At 40.2% G+C, this 20669-nt stretch overlaps 2 protein-coding genes across 2 annotated transcripts; both read right to left on the reverse strand.

Annotated features, from left to right (window-relative positions):
* Window positions 1-886: 886 nt before the first annotated feature.
* Window positions 887-10456, reverse strand: LOC134184389 (uncharacterized). Its single transcript, XM_062652063.1, has 12 exons — window positions 9102-10456; window positions 8056-8135; window positions 7903-7989; window positions 7790-7847; window positions 7669-7733; window positions 6617-6694; window positions 6492-6561; window positions 3025-3251; window positions 2786-2957; window positions 1661-2026; window positions 1349-1596; window positions 887-1282 (listed from the first exon to the last, which is right to left on the reverse strand). Exons 1-12 carry the CDS (start codon window positions 10402-10404, stop codon window positions 1142-1144), a joined length of 2895 nt encoding a protein of 964 aa, XP_062508047.1. The 5' UTR covers window positions 10405-10456; the 3' UTR covers window positions 887-1141.
* Window positions 10457-18621: 8165 nt separating this feature from the next.
* On the reverse strand, window positions 18622-19126 carry LOC134184685 (uncharacterized). Its single transcript, XM_062652430.1, has 2 exons — window positions 19112-19126; window positions 18622-19044 (listed from the first exon to the last, which is right to left on the reverse strand). The coding sequence occupies exons 1-2, from the start codon at window positions 19124-19126 to the stop codon at window positions 18622-18624; spliced, it is 438 nt and encodes a 145-aa protein (XP_062508414.1).
* Window positions 19127-20669: the final 1543 nt, after the last annotated feature.

The raw sequence follows: 20669 nt of genomic DNA on the forward strand, positions 1-20669 counted from the left end.
AGGCCGTAATAATCTGAGGCATCTACGGTAAGTGTGACTGGTAATGTAGAGTCCAATAGTTTGAGGAATGGAGTGGCTTAACTCTGGCAATTTAATAGCCAAATGGCAATGGGGGAGGGGGCTGAGCCCGTTGGCTCCTCTCCCTGGATCCGCCACTGAGTTACGATCATCCTCCAGCCTTCTTCCAGTGACACCACCAACCTACACCATGCATGCAGATCAAGACGACTGTCTATAGCTCCTAGCCATTTAACCGACGAACAAATATTGTAAACGAGAGGGGACTTGGTGCAGTTTTGAGTTCTGGTCTTAACTAGAAATATTTTTTTGGGGATTCAAGCCTGATCAATGAGCTAGTGTGTGAACCCTATATAGAGAGATATAGATATAACGGTAATGTATGGTTTTAGTGTAACATACGGGTACGAGCATAGGAAAAGCAGACCAGACGTACAAACTCTCTCGTTGTGAATGTATATAGAGGTTGACGTGAACTGCCTACAGGCGAGGTACCCTAGAAGGATTTACTTTTAGCAGCGGAACCTGCATGGCTGTCCCGGCTGCCTATCCTACAGAGTATCAAAATTACTGTTGCTACAGTTCGTGGTCTTGCTGTTGCTGTTCAATTAAAATTGTAATCACTTTGATGCCTAACGTGTGCCTCTCATCACGTAGAACCTGAAAATGTGCTGGTCCTAGTGGTTCTCGTGAATGTTTTCGAAATTTGGGGGTTGCATGCAGCATTTGAAGCAACAAAGAGATATAGCTGAGCCTTGATCTTACGTATGCAGCATGGCGGTTTTTTATTTACTCCAAAAGGCCTTTTCGGAGGTGCGGAAAGTCACGTGGTAGAAGAAATTGCACTTTCTATATTGAAACGCGCGAAATTATTATTTTAACACCAACAACATGCATTGAAACTACGCCATCCAAATCATGCGCATTTGCGAATGAATGTCAGTTAGATTATGCGGACGGCTGTTTATATATATATATATATATAAGCCGATGCGCACACAAAAAATTGAACTTCTGCCCTTTACCAAACAAATGTCTAGATACGTTTGTAGCCATAACTAATAGCATCCCAACGGTTTATTTCGTATACAACTAACTGTTCAACAGTCGGCCTAGGTCCTTACTAAAACAAATTGTAGTGGATGTTCTTTGCACAATCAAGCATTCCTGGAATAAAGGGAAGAACACCTTCAGGTTTCCAATCCCGTCCTCCGTTCTGCTGCAGTAGAGAATCACATTCGATGCTGTGAATGTGAACATCAATCTAAAATGTGCATTAAAAATCGAAAATTCACCACAAGCTGCAAACTGTCTGCAATACGTATTATACCTTGTTCGGCTCCCAGCGTTTACTATGCATTGTCTGCTCCTTTGAAACAATCAATTCAAAACCTCTAAATCGGTAAGATTGTCGCTCGCACTTCCTGTAGTATTCTAGCTCGTATTTAGGGGGCAGCTGTTGATTTGGAAGACTCTTTAGGTCCTCGCCAGCAATGTAAAATTTCTCGAAGTAATTTTGATCCAAAATGGCATCCTCTTTCTTCTCTTTTTCGCTTAGATCAGTAACGTCAGTATTCGCTATATGTATATAACGGTAAATTGATACATAAAATGTCGAAAAAATATACCGGATTCAAACGACCTGTTCTGACGAGTAAACGATAGTCAAATGGAAGGTATGGTAACGCAACGTCTGCCACCAGTCTACTAATAGATGGAAGCGAGACGACACCACAACCGACCACTTGCCCAGTAGAGCGAACTTCACGAAACTCTGCGGGTATCCACACCTTGAAACGACGCCTTCGATTTGATGGAGTTGCAACGGTGATGTCGTGACGAGTACACGAATGTATCAGCTGAGCGTGAATCTTGAGAAATCGATCCAAAGAAATGAAATCTCGTTCTTGCACTCCCGCTTCGTACGACGTCTTCCAATAGCTGCTTTGCTTACGTCTTTGCAGCCTTGATAACACATCCCGAACCAGAAAACCTTTACCTGCCTCACCTACGTATATAGAACTCATCTAGGCGTATAAACTCAATAAGTGAACCATATTGCAAACAGCCAAACAGCCCAACAGCCCAGGAGCCAGTTCAGATTCATGAGCTTCGTACCGGCTGAGTAAGTTACATCTTGTATTTCTCATGACATTATTACTATTCCTCAATTTTGCGCAAAGTTTGCATGTAAAAATAACAGCATGCAAGCACACTGCTTCTTTACGTCATGTGTGGTCTACAGTCGCGTACCTATCTCCCTTTTAACTATTTCTTGACGCCCGGATTCGCCGGTCCAGGTACGAGCAAATAAAATTAACGTGCTCTTGCGCAATGAATGATATCGTGCTTGCTGTAAAATGACCTGGTACTTAGATCACACGAGCACATGTATTGGCGACTGTACAAGTGTTAACCAGTACATTGGTGTTTCCGCGTTCCCCTCGGTATCAGTGTCATTTGTTTTAGTGTCCATCTAACGCGTTTGTAGGTAGTGAAACGAGAGCTGCGCACGCTCAAACTGTCACATGATCATGACTAGCTAGTTTGATTCTATTTAGGTCGATCGGTCTGGTTGCCGAGTCCGAATATCCGACCATCAAAAAAATTTAGTTGGTCTGGCCTTCTAATTATACACTTCAAGCAACACTTGAGGATTTACAGGACAACAGTAAAGCTACAATCTTAACGCTCTAGAGATTCGGAGAAATTCACGTGCAGAAACATCGACGTACAAATTCCCTATAAAAGTGACATGAGGTCTTACCATAATTGACGTTGGAAAGGAGCTGCCGCCCGAGATGTACCCAAATATCCATTTCTAAGGGCTGTGTGCTTGTTCCTCCATCTGCTCCATGTCGAATTTTTGTCAACACTTCTTCTGCAGCCTTCAATACACGACGTACATGCGGAGGAAGATCCGCAGGCGAACGCATTCTCTGCAAATGTTCGAGACGACCTTTGTTAATTAATTTATATTAACAACAATAGCATTTGAACACACACCCGTTGTATGTGTGTCCTCTGCCTTCCCGAAATTCGATAGAATTTTGACGAATCTTTCAAACTTGTACGATTTCCTGTCGTTTGTTCAGCTAGAGTCATTGTATTGCCTGCCAGCTGTTCCGTATCAATTACGAATACGCGTTGTTCGAAAATCCTAGCCTTCTCTTTGCTCTCTCCCGCACTCTTAGAGCTTGAAATGTCACTATCTTTGTCGGTCTTTTTCTTAGCTGGCATCGTGAAAAATAGAGAATTAATTATGCAGTATACGAATACCGTTTTTCCTCGAATAGTGCCCCAAGGGGTACTATTTTTCATAGTTCTAAAACATGGGGCATTATTTGAGCATGGGGCACAATTCGAGCAAGAGGACATTATTATTTCGCAAAGATAGCTAAAGACTGTTGCATTGTTCCATTGCATACCATCACACTACACAAACACACTACCTAATCTAATCTTACAGTAACACCCCTGGCTACTTTCACTTGCACTTGAGTTGTATTCCTGGTCTGTTGCATACATTGAATCTTCATCATCACTTAGTGATTCTATCTGGGTGTTCATTTCATCACGACCATACACAATGATGCATATAAATTGACATATACTACCCCAGTGGGGCACTAATCGAGCAGGAGGCGTTATCATTCGTATAGGCTCACCATGGGGCATTATTTTAGCATAAGGCACCATTCAAGGATATACGGTATACATGTACTAAACGTTACACAACATAATAAAGTAATACTCAATATATGCCACAACTTCATTCAATATAGGCATGCAATCTCTGCATACTCAATATAAAGTGACAGAACAGTGATACTTAATTAGATCATATGCCACAACTTCAATATAGGGATACCATCTCTGCATCAGATTTCAACTTATCTATTTGTTCAATTAAGAGGCTAATTAAAAATAAATTGCATCTATAGACTCTAAATTTCAATGACAGGCTATCTTTCAAGGCCAAGACTAGAGTTGGTGCCTATCCCAGAACCTACTGTTACTTCGCAAACACCATGTTAGAGATTTCCTTTTACACAAGGAAACAGAGTAAACTCATCAAACTTTTAGAAAAATGCCAAGTCTTTGGCACATAAGACAAGTAAGCTATATAGCATAAACTACAAAGGCTGGGTCCATCTGCAGAGAGGGTTGGGGTCAAACAAACATAAACGCAGCATCTGCTGGTCCATTACGTTGGCTACGTAAACCAGTTATGATAAATAGTACAGAGCAAATGCGTATATAAAATATCTGCTGATGGTCTCGGCCTCCCAGACCCGTGTACGCTGATTAAAATCGACGCTACAGAGTCTGGGAGGTTGAGGCTTGTCTGCTGATGCCCTCTTGCATCGTTATATATGGCATATATAGCGCACGCGCGAATGTTCAGAAGGTTTTACTGATCATTTGTCCATCAAGCGATGCATTTATTTTACATTATTACCAACTGCGTGGCTGATTGTGTTTAAAATTTATTCCACGTGGATAAATTAGTCATACAATCCATTATCTACTACAAAATGCTTTTGATAAGTTAAATAGTTATATATGCATGTCCACTTCATTCCAAACGACTTTCCCGTTACAGAAAAATTGGCAAATCTGCGTCTTAGATGGTGCTAGGACAGCACTATTGCTGCTAGACCACCCAATCTTTTAACTAAAAACAGTGATGCTCATGAGAAGACATGTCACGCGACAACTGGTACTGCATATGGAGCTAGGGTAAGGGTTTACGGTTAGGGTTAGATGGGCAGACAAATTTTTGTCTCTTTCATCATCAAACCCAAAAATGTCGATTTGTCAAGCCACTGCGCAATTCAGTTGCGGTCATGGTGCGAAAATAACCCATTTCTTCTATCTGCCTGCGTTTACTACTGAGAAGAGAGATTGACATAGAAGACCTAGGAGTCACGTATGGAAATGGTTTGGTAGATTTGGACAAGCAACATACAAGAGTTTTGCTAATGATCGATCAATAGAAATGATCGATCCTTTTCTTTACCTGATTAGTAACAATGACCATTCTCTCTTTGTATAATATCTTCCAACAATCTAATTCCCTCTTCATATACTTCTCCATCTCAATTCTTCCACAGCATTCTCATGAGTTTGACCACACTAGAACGTAGTGTTCGTCGACCGCTAACAGAGTGCCTTTAGAAGATGCTGTTAACATTTCAATAGCAACAAACAACCATTCAGTAGGCATGCCAGCACACAAGTTCCTCATTAACCGTCCTTGGATAAGGCATACCTGCCTGTCTTGTAGAAGCTGGTGAATTTCTAATCCAGTTTTTTAAGATGAGATTCTTTATAATACTAGGATGAAGGCCTTTGCTGAGTATCCTAAAGGCGAAGGTGACACACCTAAAATGTTAGGAGTGCATGTGCACCTTGTGCACCATCCCTGAATCCGCGTTGGAACAGTGTTAAGAGATGTCCTCCAACTCTTTCACATTCATTCTACAGCTGCGCCATTACTGAGTATACTATGTCAACACTTTACTAAGTTGATGTGAACTCTTTAAACCATTTAATAGTCTAATTACAGTTTGCTCATATTGTTTGCATCTGATAAAATGTGAATTGAATAGTACTATTAACTTGATAGCCTAGTATGCCAACCAATCAATACTAAAAACAAGCAACATACCAAAAGTCCTGCATCTGCGATATCAGCTAATAGGGTTCAATTTCAAAGTCGTTGAAACTGCATACTGCAGTATATCCCAATACATTTACATGCCTTACCATGAGGGCTAGAAAGATATACCTAAGACATAATTACGACAGCAGGTAAGACAACATCTCCTGAAAGAGAACTTATTTGCTGGAAGATGTAATCAACAAGAAAACCTTAGGTCAACTGCAGCAATATTGGGAACTCAACTATAATGCAGCTAGCACTATTGTAAATCACTGAATCCAAATCTAAGTATAATCTATTTCTGATTAATTAATTTCAGTCAATCAAAGGTTTTGTTGCAGTTGTTACTGGTATGCATATGACCAATAGTAATTGTCATGCAATACAAAAATAAACATGTACACGTTTAACGTGTTGTTCTGTCATCATTTGAGTCATTATAGAGCACAACTAATTAGAACTGTTGCTAAGGTATCATGTTACATACACTGACTAACAGTAAAGCTGCTTTTTCATAATAAAGGAACAAATTCCACCCTAATTACTTAATTAATTCCAGCATTTACTTTTCATGTTGACTAAGTCCTTGATTAATACAATACCAAAGTATGTAAAGCACCCTAACTAAATAACATTACCATTGTTTGATCAACTGTAAAGTTCCAAAACAGAGAGACTGTTACATCACTTTAATTTCAAACCCAATATCATGTTTGATGAATAGCCAATCAACTGGCTCATGCATTTTGTCAAACCAGAACCAGTAGTCTAAAGTAACACAGCCAACTCAATCTACATTGCTAACCTGTACAAAATTCCCCAATATTTTTCAGTCTTTGCTGAAGTTTGTCAAATTTTTGACGACAGGAAGTCAACTATCAGAATGCACTAATTACAATACAAAAAGCAACATCACAACACAAACAAAACCTTTTCTTCAAGTGTATTCTTCTCCATGATATTACAATTTAACGTCATCTCAACAGGTGGTACCAATTCACCTCTTTTCTGAAATGGAAACATCAGTCATTGATTTCATCATCAGAATTAATCACCATTAGCATATACCACAAACTTAAAGTAGTAACAGCCTTCAAAGCTAACAAAACCTGACAAATTTTTCTACAATAGACAAACCTGCACCCTCATTACTGGAGTAATTTCCAGCCAGTTTTAAATATGATGAATCAGTACAAAAATGCAGGGCTGCACAAAGCATTCACCGTGGCAATTACACATTCTGATCCAAGACATGCTACTAGAAATCGTATTTTAGCAAACCGTTTGCTTTAACTATATCTCAAGTTCTCAGCAGTTATGACACTGTAACTGTATCTGACAGTAGACTCAGAATGTGATTGAAAGTAGAAAGTGGCTGCCAGCCAGTACAAAGCCAGATAACGTGACAGCTTCACACAAGTCTTACCTCTCACTCATCAACACAAGAGGTGCACCAGCTATGGTATCTAAAACTTCGTGCAATTTGAAAAACTAATACAACAATTGTGAACAAATTAGTTAATTAATTAAGATGATATCTATGACATATTAGCTGCAAACCTATTGATCAAAGTCTCACATAAGTTAATTAATGTAGAAATAAAAATATTGTATCACACAAACAATTCAATCACTGTGTCATTTAGAAAATCAATAAGTAGCATTCATCTAAGATTTGATTAGACAATTAAGTCAATTAATGCATTACAACACATATATGCCACAAGTATGTTGTTGTGTGCTAATGCCTTGATCTATAACCTACATCAAAAAGCTGGGCGTCGGGTAACAAGACTACCAGTCTTCATTCTGTATTGCATCATAGTCAGGCCAAGACACTTTGTGCAACTGCTTCTCATTAGGACAACCACGAGTGAAGACAAGTATACTACCACTATTCAGAATGTTAAATCTAACAATATCAATTAAAATCAAAACGTAGTCTTGATATTCGAAATCAGTAGTATACCAGTAATACTTACTTTTATGTCATCGACAAGTTGAAGATGCCTCAAATCAATCTTGTGGTGCCAAGGGATGCAAAATTCTAGTAATGCAGCAATAATACAATACTGTCATTACAGATAGCTGTAACATCTAAACCTTCAGCTATACTTCGACTGTTCAGATGAGAGCTGACTGTTGCTGCCAACTTAGATACCTAATAATACAGTTATCATCAATACAGTATGAAACACAAAAATGTAATAACACACTTGTTGTCTAATCACTTCTGTATTGCAATCTAGACTATCCACTAAGTTGAAACAACAATGCACCTTGCCCTCAATTTGGTTTGCACTCTGTAATAGAACACATTCCATGAGCCTAGTAAATGAAACAGTTAACGTTACTGCTAAGTAGAATACATGACTGAAGTGATCCAAACAGGATGACATCTGATGTGTTACAAATATTCTAACATCAACATCAAAGTCTCCAGCAAAATCTAAATTACAAAGAGTTTATCACACACACACACACATCATTTATCAACACTAATTTAATTAAACTTATTTACATGTGACATTACTTTATGAAATCAATACCTCAGGCTATATTGACAGTATTATAAAATTTTGTCCAGAACAAAAAAGTGTAGAGTGTACAACAAACGCATTGCACCTAGTCATGCTTACAAAAACTGCAACCTTCCATGAGTCTTGAAAGAAAGTATGTCTGCTTTGTTAATCAATCATGCAGCTGGGTTAGTTAGTTATATGTAGTCGTATCAGTCTTAGATAAGTACATATTGGCAACTTCTTTAGAGCAATTACCTCTAGCTAGACGTTTGTCGCATGCGATCACAGCGCTTAGACTTGCTTACCTAAGTCTCAAACTGCATGACAACATATCCAGATACTTCTCTACAACCAACAGTTTTCTGTGACTGCACTCATGTAACTGTTAGTTTGCCATCAAGAAATTTTATGCAATATATATATATATATATGTGTGTGTGTGTGTGTGTGTGTGTGTGTGTGTGTGTGTGTGTGTGTGTGTGTGTGTGTGTGTGTGTGTGTGTGTGTGTGTGTGTGTGTGTGTGTGTGTGTGTGTGTTAGGGACTGGGTGGGTAGGGTAGTTTGGGGTAGTTTGCATAGAATAAGAATATATTTAATATAGTACAGGTGTGGATGTAGCTGTAGATGTGGGTGCAAGTGTGAGTGTTGGTGCAAATGTGTGTGTGTGTGCTTGTGTGTGCTTGTGTGTGTGTGTGTGTGTGTGTGTGTGTGTGTGTGTGTGTGTGTGTGTGTGTGTGTGTGTGTGTGTGTAGATTCTATTATGTTAGCAGCAAATCTCTCTAAAGTAAAGGTGGTTACAAACGTGCAAACATGCACAAACAAACATAAGACGATTATGTATAGTAGAAATAGAGAACTGTAAATCTAACAAATAACGTGATCAAAATATTTACCTTTGTTTGTCAAGATTGGAATACTGGTCAGTTTTGTCAACTGTATTGATGGCAAACCGCCTAGTCTGAACTTGGCCACCACTAATCCTGGAAATATTTCTTTCAATTTACTGAACAGAGCTCCACATTTTTCCTTCATTCCAAGTACAGCAAAAAGACTGAAATATGCATCCAGTCGAATTTTTAGCAGCACAAGAGATGATCCCTTAATCACTTCCATGAAATAAATGAGATCTTCTTTCACGTTCAAGAAACCTGCAATGACTGAAACTAACCGATCCTTGTGCTTCTGAACCAAACGCGGTGACACACCATTAAGTTGAAGTACAGCAACCTTGTAGTCTGAGTCACCCATAAAAGTAGCGGTTTTTGGAATCAATTGACCATCAGGTGGTAAGGAGTTCAAGAACACAACATCATCGTCCTCTATTTCAAAGCATTCTCGACACAAGTCCTTTATTGGCTTCTCCCAACACTTGACAAAGTCTTGATCTGTTTCTCTAAAGAGAAACGTTGCAGTCGGAATTGTCTTCTTGTTGTGCAGGTCTCCAGGCAAACCCGAGTCTTCAATTAATTTCTTCTTTTTGGGTGATTCACAACTTTGATCAATCTGTTCATCACAACTTGTAACCTCACTGGCATGAACAGAAGACAAGGGCACAATTTGCAGCTTCATTTCACTAACAATAAGGCTCTGACCTTCCACAGAAGACACAACGTTACAAAACGTTTCAAATGATTTTCTTCCCTTTTTAGGAAGAATTTTAACAAGCCTGTGGGATCGATCTCTTTCAGTCAATGACGCTTTCTGCAGTTCCTGATGTTCTTGTTGGTTAAGTATACCAGCTGCCCGAATACGATCCAAGAACAGGCTAGGTCGCCATGCAGAGAGGACGTCTAGATGACTACGCGTCAGTCTTTCCCATGGGGATTCCGTCTCTGCCAGTGAACTAGCGACTGCTTCCACATTCTGATGTCGGACCTGATCTTGACCCTGTGTCTTCTCTTCTGTAGATTCGTCTCTAAGAAACAGTTTCTTGTAGATGTGTGGTTGCTCTTTACTTGTTTTCATGATTTCTAGAAATGTTGCAATTTTTTCCTCATCTCGACGTAGCAGTCTGTCTATGAGATAAGTTGCCTGTTCATGTATGACTTGTTTGCTTGTCAAGGTCTCCTTTTCATTTCCACTAATGACGTTTCCTTGGAAGAGAGCAGCGATGTGACACCCAACGTCAAGTTCGTCAGTTAGAAACTCGTAATGCCGCTTAAGAAGATCTCGCAAAGGGCGATCAGCTGAAGACATCACTAGAGTCGACTGACCTGAATCTGTATGTATACGGTACGTCGCGCAGCCAGCCCCGATGCCTGTCACGTCGTACACGTGACCACTGTGCGTAATACTTGTACAAGCCTCGAAGTTCCAGACCGTTTCTCTATTGACAGATGGCTTGCAGACAGGCAAACAAACATGCAGACATGCAGCCAATCAGTCGGGAAGACAAATGGATACACACATTGAGACAAGAATAATACCAGAATATATTTCCCACTTGTGTATGAACATAGTAGGCGACAAGTCAGAGGATTCTACATAAAAGACATTAGTTCTGGCACACAAGATCTTATAACGAGAATTGACATTAATAAATTCCTAACCCAGTTAAATTTAAGTAACATTGTTGGAACACTTCAGTCTCATTACTCACGCGTGGAATGTCATGACTGTTTGCTCTAGAGTCCTTTACAGATTATGGCATGCAGATCAATACAAATTAAACTCTCTTCATTAGCTAAAATTGATGTAGTAGTAACCTGCTAAACTAATTAACTTTTGCGTGTGTTCAATGTGTTCAATATAAAGTAAAACGAAATAAAGGCAGACAGAAAGCAGAAAAACTGACAAACATACATACATATATACATACACACAGACAGACAAACAGACAGACAAGCAGACAGAGAGACAGAAAGACAGACAGACAGACAGACAGACAGACAGACAGACAGACAGACGAAAAATGTATTTTCATACAGATTCTACTTGTACATATGCCAGGACATACAGACATACATACAGACAGAGACAGACAGCCAGACAAGAGTTTTTCTTCTACGACTACTATGGTCGTTTATCTTAAACTCTTAGTATTATATGTATCCTTTTCTGTATTAGCATTTACGTTTCCAGTAAATGTTCTTTGACAGACAGATAGACAAATCGTCTCAGACAAACTCATTAGCATAGCAAGATTGGAACATCGAAGTGTAGTTTGTGCAGTGTAATTTTGTATGCTTGGTCTCTGTTGTGTTCGGTTGATCATGATGTAAACGTTTGATTTAAATGGAAAATATATGTATTGAGAGAAACGGAAAGATAGACATACATACATACATACCTACAGGCCCACATACATACATACATACATACATACAGACAGACAGACAGACACACAAATATACAGACAGATGCTTATTTTCATATGGATTCTACTGTACATATGGTATACATATGCTAAAAAGCAAAACAGTTCTTGCAACAACAAAGTCAATGGGCAGACAGACTGACTGACTGACAGACTGACATGTATAATGAACAGACAGACAGATAGACAGTCTTAATTTTTAGCGTATTGTAGACTGTAGTAATGTCTTGTATAAGAAATATGTGTTGACAGACAGAAAGACAGCCAGATAGACAGACACAGACAACCAGCCAGCCAGCCAGCCAGCCAGCCAGCCAGCCAGCCAGTCAGCCAGCCAGCCAGCCAAACAGACAGGTTTTCAGTTCAACTGCAACGTAGCAATGCAAGTGTGCTGACAAGAAAACTCATGATGATCGGTTCTGGACCTAAGACCCTTAGTAGAAACACTGACTTTGCACAACTTGTAGTTAAGTAGCTTCTTTTAAGTTTTATCCCCCACATATGGGGCTAATGCATTATGTAGTATGTAGTGGCCTTTAGGTTTGCTTTTAGAGTTTGATGGAAATTTCATTGTATGGAAAAATGAGACAAACAGACAGACAGACAGACACCGTGCTAGCATTGTATTATAGATGTATGTTTGAAATAAATGTTATTTGACAAACAGACAGACAGACAAACAGACAGACAGATAGACAGAGACAGACAGACAGAAACAGAGAGACAAACATGCAGACAGATTAGGCTATGCAATAAGCCAAGAACTTCTGGGGAGTGTTTGATGGTGGCAGAGAATTGGATCATGGATGTCAGAATAGGATCTACATGGTTAATATCAGAATTGCATCTACATAGCTATCAGAATTAGATCTACATGGACATCATATGCTAACTTGCAAACAGTGAAAGAACCTTGTTACTAGCCACAACAACATGGTTGCTGCTCTCTCGATGTTGCTCTAGTGCATCCTTGGTGTCAAAACATTCTAGCCTTGAACCACAAAGCGACTGCAACAAGAAGACAAGACTTAAAAACATAGTGGGACGAGTATTCATGGCCAGGGGGCTTCAAGTCAAAGTCTATTCCAATAATGTACAAACAATATGGTTACTGGGGTACAGAAGATAAAGACTATATAGACAAAAGCTGTCACAATTGCAGGAAAGACTTAAATGCAGATATTTTCCAACATCATACTATGAGTACTAGATCGTAAAATTTGTAAATCCACAGCTGTGTATACTAAGTAAGGCCAGCCCAATTAAATTTCTTGATGTTCGGATTCACTGGTCCAGTTTCGAGCTTGACTAAAATAGAAAGGTCAATGTGCGCATGTGCAATGATATATGATGCTTGCTGTAAAATGAATAGGTAGTACATAAAGTAGCGTACATTATATGACTACGACTATTGATCACTCTGCAAGTGTTGGCAGTGCATGTGGTGCAGTGACTGTATCTGCATTTGGATCAGTATCAGCGTCTTTGTTTTAACGTCCATTTTGTTACCACACGTTTGAGTATATGCGCAGTGCAATGAAAACTGTGCATACTGAAAATGTCCCATGATTATTACTGTCTTTTGTTCTATTTCGATCGGTCATTCCAGGTTGCATGTTCAAGTATCTGAACATAAAAAGCAATAGTACGTACTAATACCTAGGTGAACTGCAACTATTACAATCTAACTTTATCAGAAACTAGAGTCCTCAATTAGTGGCTCTCTGTCTGCCTCTGTCAAATCGATTTGTCGGAACACGATTCTAGCAAATGACAATATCGACATATGTACGAGTCCACCCAAATCTCGTGCAATAGACTTGGTATTTAGTAATAGTTGTGAATGTTCAATGTAGTCTGATCCTCGAAGTCTTTCCTCATCTTCTACCTTCAATTTTGTAGCATTAGATGGTTGCAAGCACACATTGATTTACACTCGTTCTTTAACTGACAGACAGACAGATGCAGGGGCGGCGGAGCCGGGGGGCTGGGGGGGGCTAGAGCCCTCCCAACTTTATCAACTTTATGCTGTAGAATTTCTGCTTTCTGTAATGTTTACCCTTTCAGCCCCCTCAACTTTCAACTCGCTCCGCCGCCCCTGAGATGAGACTATGAACCGATATAGCATAGTTGTTAGCTATGACACACTGAATGCTCAGTGTGAAGTCCAAAGGTAGACCGCCAGCTACATGCGAAAGAAAGAACTACACAACAAGTGTGCAATACAACAAGAATTCACACAGCCGTAGCAAGCATAAAAAACAAATTGATTAGATATTTTAGTTAATACAAATTAATTAATTAATTAACGTATGGAAAAATAAATATCTAGTCATTGGATTACTCTCAGGCTTAGACTTTACTCGTTTAATTAAGAGCAAGCCACTTTCTACACAAGTGTGACAAAACAACGTTTCAATCTTCATCATAATGGAGAAATTGCCACTCGTGAAACCAAGACAACTGTAAAGTACAAGACGTCTTCTGTTTTCCAAATAACCTCTTTGGAAAATTAATATTTAGAGACTGGTGAGGTTGGTTCAGAACGTCTTGATAATGGTCATAATTAGATGTGGTGACTACCATAGGCTTAGCAATTTCAGATATGTGCTGGACGACGCCCCGAATGTTGAGGGCAAGTGCCAGTTTCGTTGCTATACTGACGTTCCAGGCTTCTCTTGTCTCTAAAAGAAGAGAATCTGGGAACATCAAAGGCATGAGTCTGAAGATATAAAATATCTAATATATTTAATCTGCTATACCCTAGTCCGGAAGTTTACTCTAATCATCAACTGGTAAAAGCCAACTGTTGAAAAATTGTCCGCCAAATACCGCACTTGCTGCACTGCTTGCTACGACCCTGACTCAACAGAAATACAATGTCAAGATACCAAGTTGTCAGAGAGACACGCAGACAATAGACTAAAACCATGTTTCAAGGTAGCAATGGATAGCTTGCTTGCCAACTAACATTTGTGATCTGTTTCTGTAACATACATTTGCAACAGACATCTACCAGGCATCTAAACAATCCTACTATACACACACAGCATACCAAAGGAAAACTCACGAAGATGATAACCTACAACATGTCCATTCTTCAGTCACACACAAATTGTGAAGTCAAACGACGAACTCTTCATTTCTGGCAACGTTGGTAGACCATACCATACAGCCAGAAATTCGTGCGACTTAACATTGTGCAAATTTGCCCCAAATGACAGTTTAAAAAACGCTATGCGGCTTTAATCTATAGGCTACCAGGACAACTGAAATATCTATGTCTATGCACTGCATGTGCGAAAACAATTTGTGTCATGACAGTTTGGTTGCATGATTTGCACAAATTTCTGGTTTTATGGCATTTAACAGGGGAAATTATAGCAATTGGACACGTCCGACATCAGACTAATGTCCAGTCTGCCAACAAGTTTGTCCACCTAAGAGTATTTACATCAAAACAAATGGTCCAGCCATGAAAGTCTACCACCAGGAGGTCACACTCAGTAATTCTGGTGGTGATTCAGTAAGTCAAAAGTCACCACAGGTGTGCCTATTGAAGACAAAGAGCTGCAAATTGTACATTACCTACACCTTTCCTATTCAACATTCTATTCGTAATGGCATATATCCTGCGCACCCGTCAGTCAAACAAAACAGAACAGAACAGAATAAGTTGTTTTAGTTGTTCTGTTGAATCACCAATATTCCAGATGCAGAATCCCTGTCACACAAAAACCTGAATTTAGTGTCTACCATGCTGTTTATCAGACATTTACACCAATACTTTCCAACTACAATCTACAATACCTGCCCACTACACGCTTCCTAGATATTATAAAAAATGCACACATTCAGTAGGATACCTAGATCATTGAGATAGGTATGAATATCCATAGGGTAGCGGCACCTAATTCGGAACAGTTTTGGTCACGCCTTACTTCACGATCGTGTTTTTTTCCGAAGTGCTTGATTGGCTTGTACCCTAGATAATCTTGTAGAGTAACTGTTGACACTTCGATGGAGCGACGCTCGTTTCGGTCGACCACCATTCAACACCGCGACTGCGCAGAATCCCAGGGATTCTAATTCGGAACATTTATTTTCTCCCAGATAAAACTATCACACCGCGTTGCGATTTTTTCAAGTGTTTATCTAGTCTGTACTGACGATGTACAATAATTTTGGTGAATGTTTAGGCTTTGGCTACCATTTTCTCCTCATCTTGCCAAAGGTATGCTAAAACGGCCTGATTCTCTCTAGTAATCGTTTATTAGTGCAAAGACATGGAACAGACGGTTACATATATCTACTAGCATGGTGCTTGCACGTTTCATTTGGTGTGGATGGCAATATGGCGTACAGAGAGTGATTTCTCTCAATGCCTAATTGAAATTAATCACTTACGCGGTAGTTTTGAGGCACATTCAAAGTTCTTTCTGTCTGGATTTTATTGGTATGCACTCGCAGACTTCCTTAGCACCAGTCATCTCCGTCCTGAAGTGGACATCTCATTCAACGAATGCGTACTAGTCTACCGACCCCCAACTCAATTACATGTAGCTATACAGGCATAAACAGCTTTTTATTTTATTGCGATGAACCTTTAAAAGCACACTGCTATGCATGTAGAGAAACAGAGTTGTATACACGTTCCCTTGTGTCTGATTCTGCACGTGCATGGGTGGAGCGAACGAAGTCCTTTGATCTAAATGATTTGAACTTTTCCCCAACTGTGTTTCTGAATACATGTCAACGTTTGCTTCGTGTCAATCTGCTGCTTTCCAAGAAGCAGTTGATGCTGTTAGGTCAAAGCGTTTATCAGTCCGTCAAGCAGCAAAGACCTACGGCTGTGCTACAACAACTCTCTACACGTCCGTGGTGTTGTTAAACACCAGCAAACTGGCAGGCCTATACCACGCTTTCAGAGCTAGAAGAGAAGATAGGGGTTCGTGCATGCATAGCTCTAGGAACATTTGGCTACCCAGCTACACGTGACCTGGTTGGGCGTGTGCTCAAGCAATATCTAGTAGATGTTGGTTGTCAGAGCTCTTTTCCATCAGGCGAGCCATCAAAGAAGTGGTGGAGTGCTTTCGTCAAACGCTGGCCAGAACTAACTGAAAGAAAACCCCACCATCTAACAATCCAAAGAGCCAAGTGTTGCACACCTGAAGTTATCGATGGTTTCTTCACAAAACTGGAGGAAGTACTGAGGGATGAAGGTTTGCTAGACCTAAAGTACAGTGACCTTGCAGCTCGCCTATGGAACTGTGATGAAACAGGTCTTTCCACTTCTGTAACTTTCACAAAAGTCATTGTCAGAAGCGGAGACAAGCACGTTGTTGAAGTAGGCAGTTGATCCGGCAGAGAGAATATTACAGTGCTAGCCTGTGGATCAGCAGTAGGCGAAAAGCTTTCTCCCCGTGTTGTGTATAAATCTAAAATAGCTGATCCAGCATGGATGGAAAATGGCCCCATTGGAACAAGATATACCAGCAGTGACTCTGCATGGATGGAAGAAGCACAATTCACAGAATGGTTTTGCTCTGTCTTTCTGCCAGCTACAGAATCAGTGCGAAAGTCTCTGCCTGTGATGCTTATAATTATTCTAGATGGTCATGGCTCACACATCTCACTGAAAGTAGTAACATGTGCCAGGGAAAACAATACAATTATATTTTGCTTACCACCACACACAACACACATTCTACAGCCCTTAGATGTGAGTGTCTTTCGAACTGTCAAGAGAGCCTGAAGTCAAATCTTAAAAATCTACAAAACTGAAACATGTTAGGCAGTAGTCACAGAAAAGTCCTTTCCTTCTCTACTAAAGAAATTATGGGAAAATAGTGTTTTCACTGAGCATTTGGTCAGTGGCTTTCGAGCAACAGGTATTCATCCTCTAAACGGGAAAGTTATTGCACATGGTGCACTTAATTGATCAATGCCTTACACGAAATGCAGCTATGATCACCTGACAACAGCAACACCAATCACAGAAAAATAACATCCATCTTCAAAGAGCATTTTCAAGCCAAGCTAACCAAGCCTGCCTCTAAGAGCGGAAGACTTCAGCTCAACTATTACGGAGAATCAGTGACTAGCGAAGAAGCCGTACAACGCCTCAGAGAAAGAGAACGCCAAAAGAAAGAAAGAAAGACGAAACTTGGAATGCCGAAGTTGACTTAGCTTTGCCCCTTAGTAGTAGTCAAGAAAATTTGTGCCAGGGATGTTGTAAGGACTATAAAAACGATATCACAGATGATCAGCAGTGCTGGATAGGCTGCGATAAAGCAGGCTGCAGAAGGTGGTACCACTACCGGTGGGCCATGTTTACAGACATGCCTGATACGGCTGAGTTGTGGCTCTGCCCAGCATGTTCTTAAATACATCTTTCATAAATTCTTCCTTGACCTCAGTAGAAATAATTTCCTTTATGTAGAAACCATTTCTTTATGTAGGATTAACGTTTGCTCCACATTGTAAATGGTTGATATTAATAACAATAAAATAATGACAATGTTGCAAGATTCTAGACTCAAGTCCATCTGATGAAAAGATGAACACTTAGTATGGTGTAAATTACGTTTCTCAGGCATATCCACAGTTCCTTTTCGTCTCTGATGATAGTTAGCAGTCTTTCACGTCGTAAATGACACAGAAACCTCACAACAATCGGTTGAAGATCAATGGTTACTACGTCCTTGGCGATGATGTAGTTTAACATCTACAAAAACAACAAAGAATTGAAGCTAAATCTTCATGATTTCAAGAATACGCAACAACACCTATGCAACATTGGAACGTGGTCTACCCTGCTTGACAAGCACAAGTCCTATCCTCAGTAGCCGTGCACGTAGCTTTATCTCTTCGGTACTCGGAGCGCACAAATCAAGACTCTTGCAAACGCGGTTAGCAAGAAAACGACTGTTTCGAATTAGGATCTCGTATGGTGATATCAACTATCACGCAATATTTCAAACGTCTCGTGATCACGACGAGCTGCAGCGACTGCGTTTACTCCCACTAGTCTTACGAGTAAGGTCATGCATTGGTCTACAATATGATATACAATGTTTGGCAAATACGCTTTTGCTTTATGAGAAACCCGGCTCTAATTCCAGGCGTGACCGGAAAAGTTCCGAATTAGGTGCCGCTACCCTATTCCCTGAGTTACTCGCCATTTGTCTCGCCGTGTTTCCTTTCTTCGATTTGACGCGGATGTCGACTCCTTGGTCAACGAGCCACTTGACGGCGTCCATTTGGCCGCTCTTAGCCGCAATATGCAATGCAGTGCAGCCACTTGCGTCTGCCTTGTTCACATCCCAGCCTCGCTCTACCAGAGCTTCCATGCATTGAATGTGGCCGTTCATAGCGGCCTTGTGTAAAGCACTCTTGTCAAGCGCATCCGGTTCCCACTGCGTGTATGATTTTGCGTGGAAGTAACAAGCACATGCACACGCGCCCCACCGCTCCAGCGTCCACTGCGCGATGAACGTCTCGAACATTCCCAGTAAACGCTAGAAAACAAAAACGGACAGCCTAATCAGAGCTGTAGCTACCGTTTCTTCGCAGTCATTTGTCTACCAGCTTTCCAGACATTTTGAGTCGGCATGTTGCTGTGACCCTCCGGCTTGTTTTCGGGATGTTGAACAATCGAACTCGCCTGGAGACACTGACGCAAGCGCCTCCGTCGGTTGTAAATCGTTAGCCGGGCACTTGCGAATTCCCACACCTTGTTCTCAGTTCAATATTTTGACAAATTACGCAAACATACTTGTCACCTTCGTACGTAAGCTCTGTCACGTGTCACATCCTAGACCCGTCACTGCCATTTCTGACGGTCAGAAATAAAAATTCGGTCGACGTGTTCTTTACACGGTTTCAGGGTCAGTTTCCTACATGTACCTGAGATAACAGATGAACAAACTAACTGCTAGCGTGCGCACCGTTGTCATGGCAATACGAAAGTTACCTGTAGCCACTATAAATATACTTTTACCTAATTGTCTGCTAAAATAACATTTAGAGATCATTTACTGCCAACGCTGCTGGTATGTCAATTGTCTCTACATGCAGCCCCACAACCAAACACTAGATCGTCTTAGAGATTTCCTAGTTTTTGAAAATATTGTTAATTAAATATAGTGCTATTGTTATTAGCATGTTTAGTGTCTAGCCAACACTTTGATTTGTAGCAAATTGGATTATTGATAATCACCTACATTTGTGATTACCAAAATTTAGTGTTCAACATATTTATTGCTCTGTTTGGCAATATCCCGTGTCCACTATTGTAATGTTGCATCTGTATTACTGCAGTGCTCTAGAGTCTCATATATTTCAATGTAAAAACATGCAATTTTATGCCTCTGTGTCAGTAAGTACAAAGCCATGGGCACATTAGTCCAGACAAACAGTGAGAGTGAGAGATGTCTGGCTACATATAACTATGTGTACGGTTATGGCCAAACACAAAGCGGTGATAGAGTCTGTGTACAGAGTTCTGGGCACCCAACGAGTAACTCAAGCATGTACTTGATCAAGTGCCTCCTCATTAAACTGCTATTTAGTCTCATGGAGTATCATAAACATCACAACAGACGTAAAAATAACGTTCAATCTTTCACACCTAAATCTCCAAAGAGCGACAAAATTGATATCATTTCTGTTAGGGCATTCTAGCTCAACATGTGTGCAGCACTTCACCAATATGCTGACAAATGCGTAGAATTATAAAGCTGTAATTAGAGGTATATTGCTTACAAACTATTGCAATGATCCCTAATGCGCCAAATCCAAGAACATGTCATATGACCCATCCCTCCCCAGGTCAAAGTTCTTGGCCAAGATCCCGCAAAAACAAGAAATTTGCAATTTTTTGACAATTTCTCGCAAGATTTTGTAAATTCCTTGCAAGATCTTACTATAATTATAATTATAATGGGGGCAACCATTTTGAAACTTGGAGGAAATGTTCTCTATTTTAGTATAATTTTACTGTTGTTGTAAAGAAACGACATCAGCTATAACACTAGAAATACAGATTACAGCAAATGGAGTCAAACCGGTACAGCTAGATCCAGCTGCCAGAATGACTTCATCTCTAGAGGCACACATCCCGTGCAGACAACAACGATCATTC

The sequence above is a fragment of the Corticium candelabrum genome, chromosome 9 (assembly GCF_963422355.1).
Source record: "Corticium candelabrum chromosome 9, ooCorCand1.1, whole genome shotgun sequence".
NCBI lineage: Eukaryota > Metazoa > Porifera > Homoscleromorpha > Homosclerophorida > Plakinidae > Corticium > Corticium candelabrum.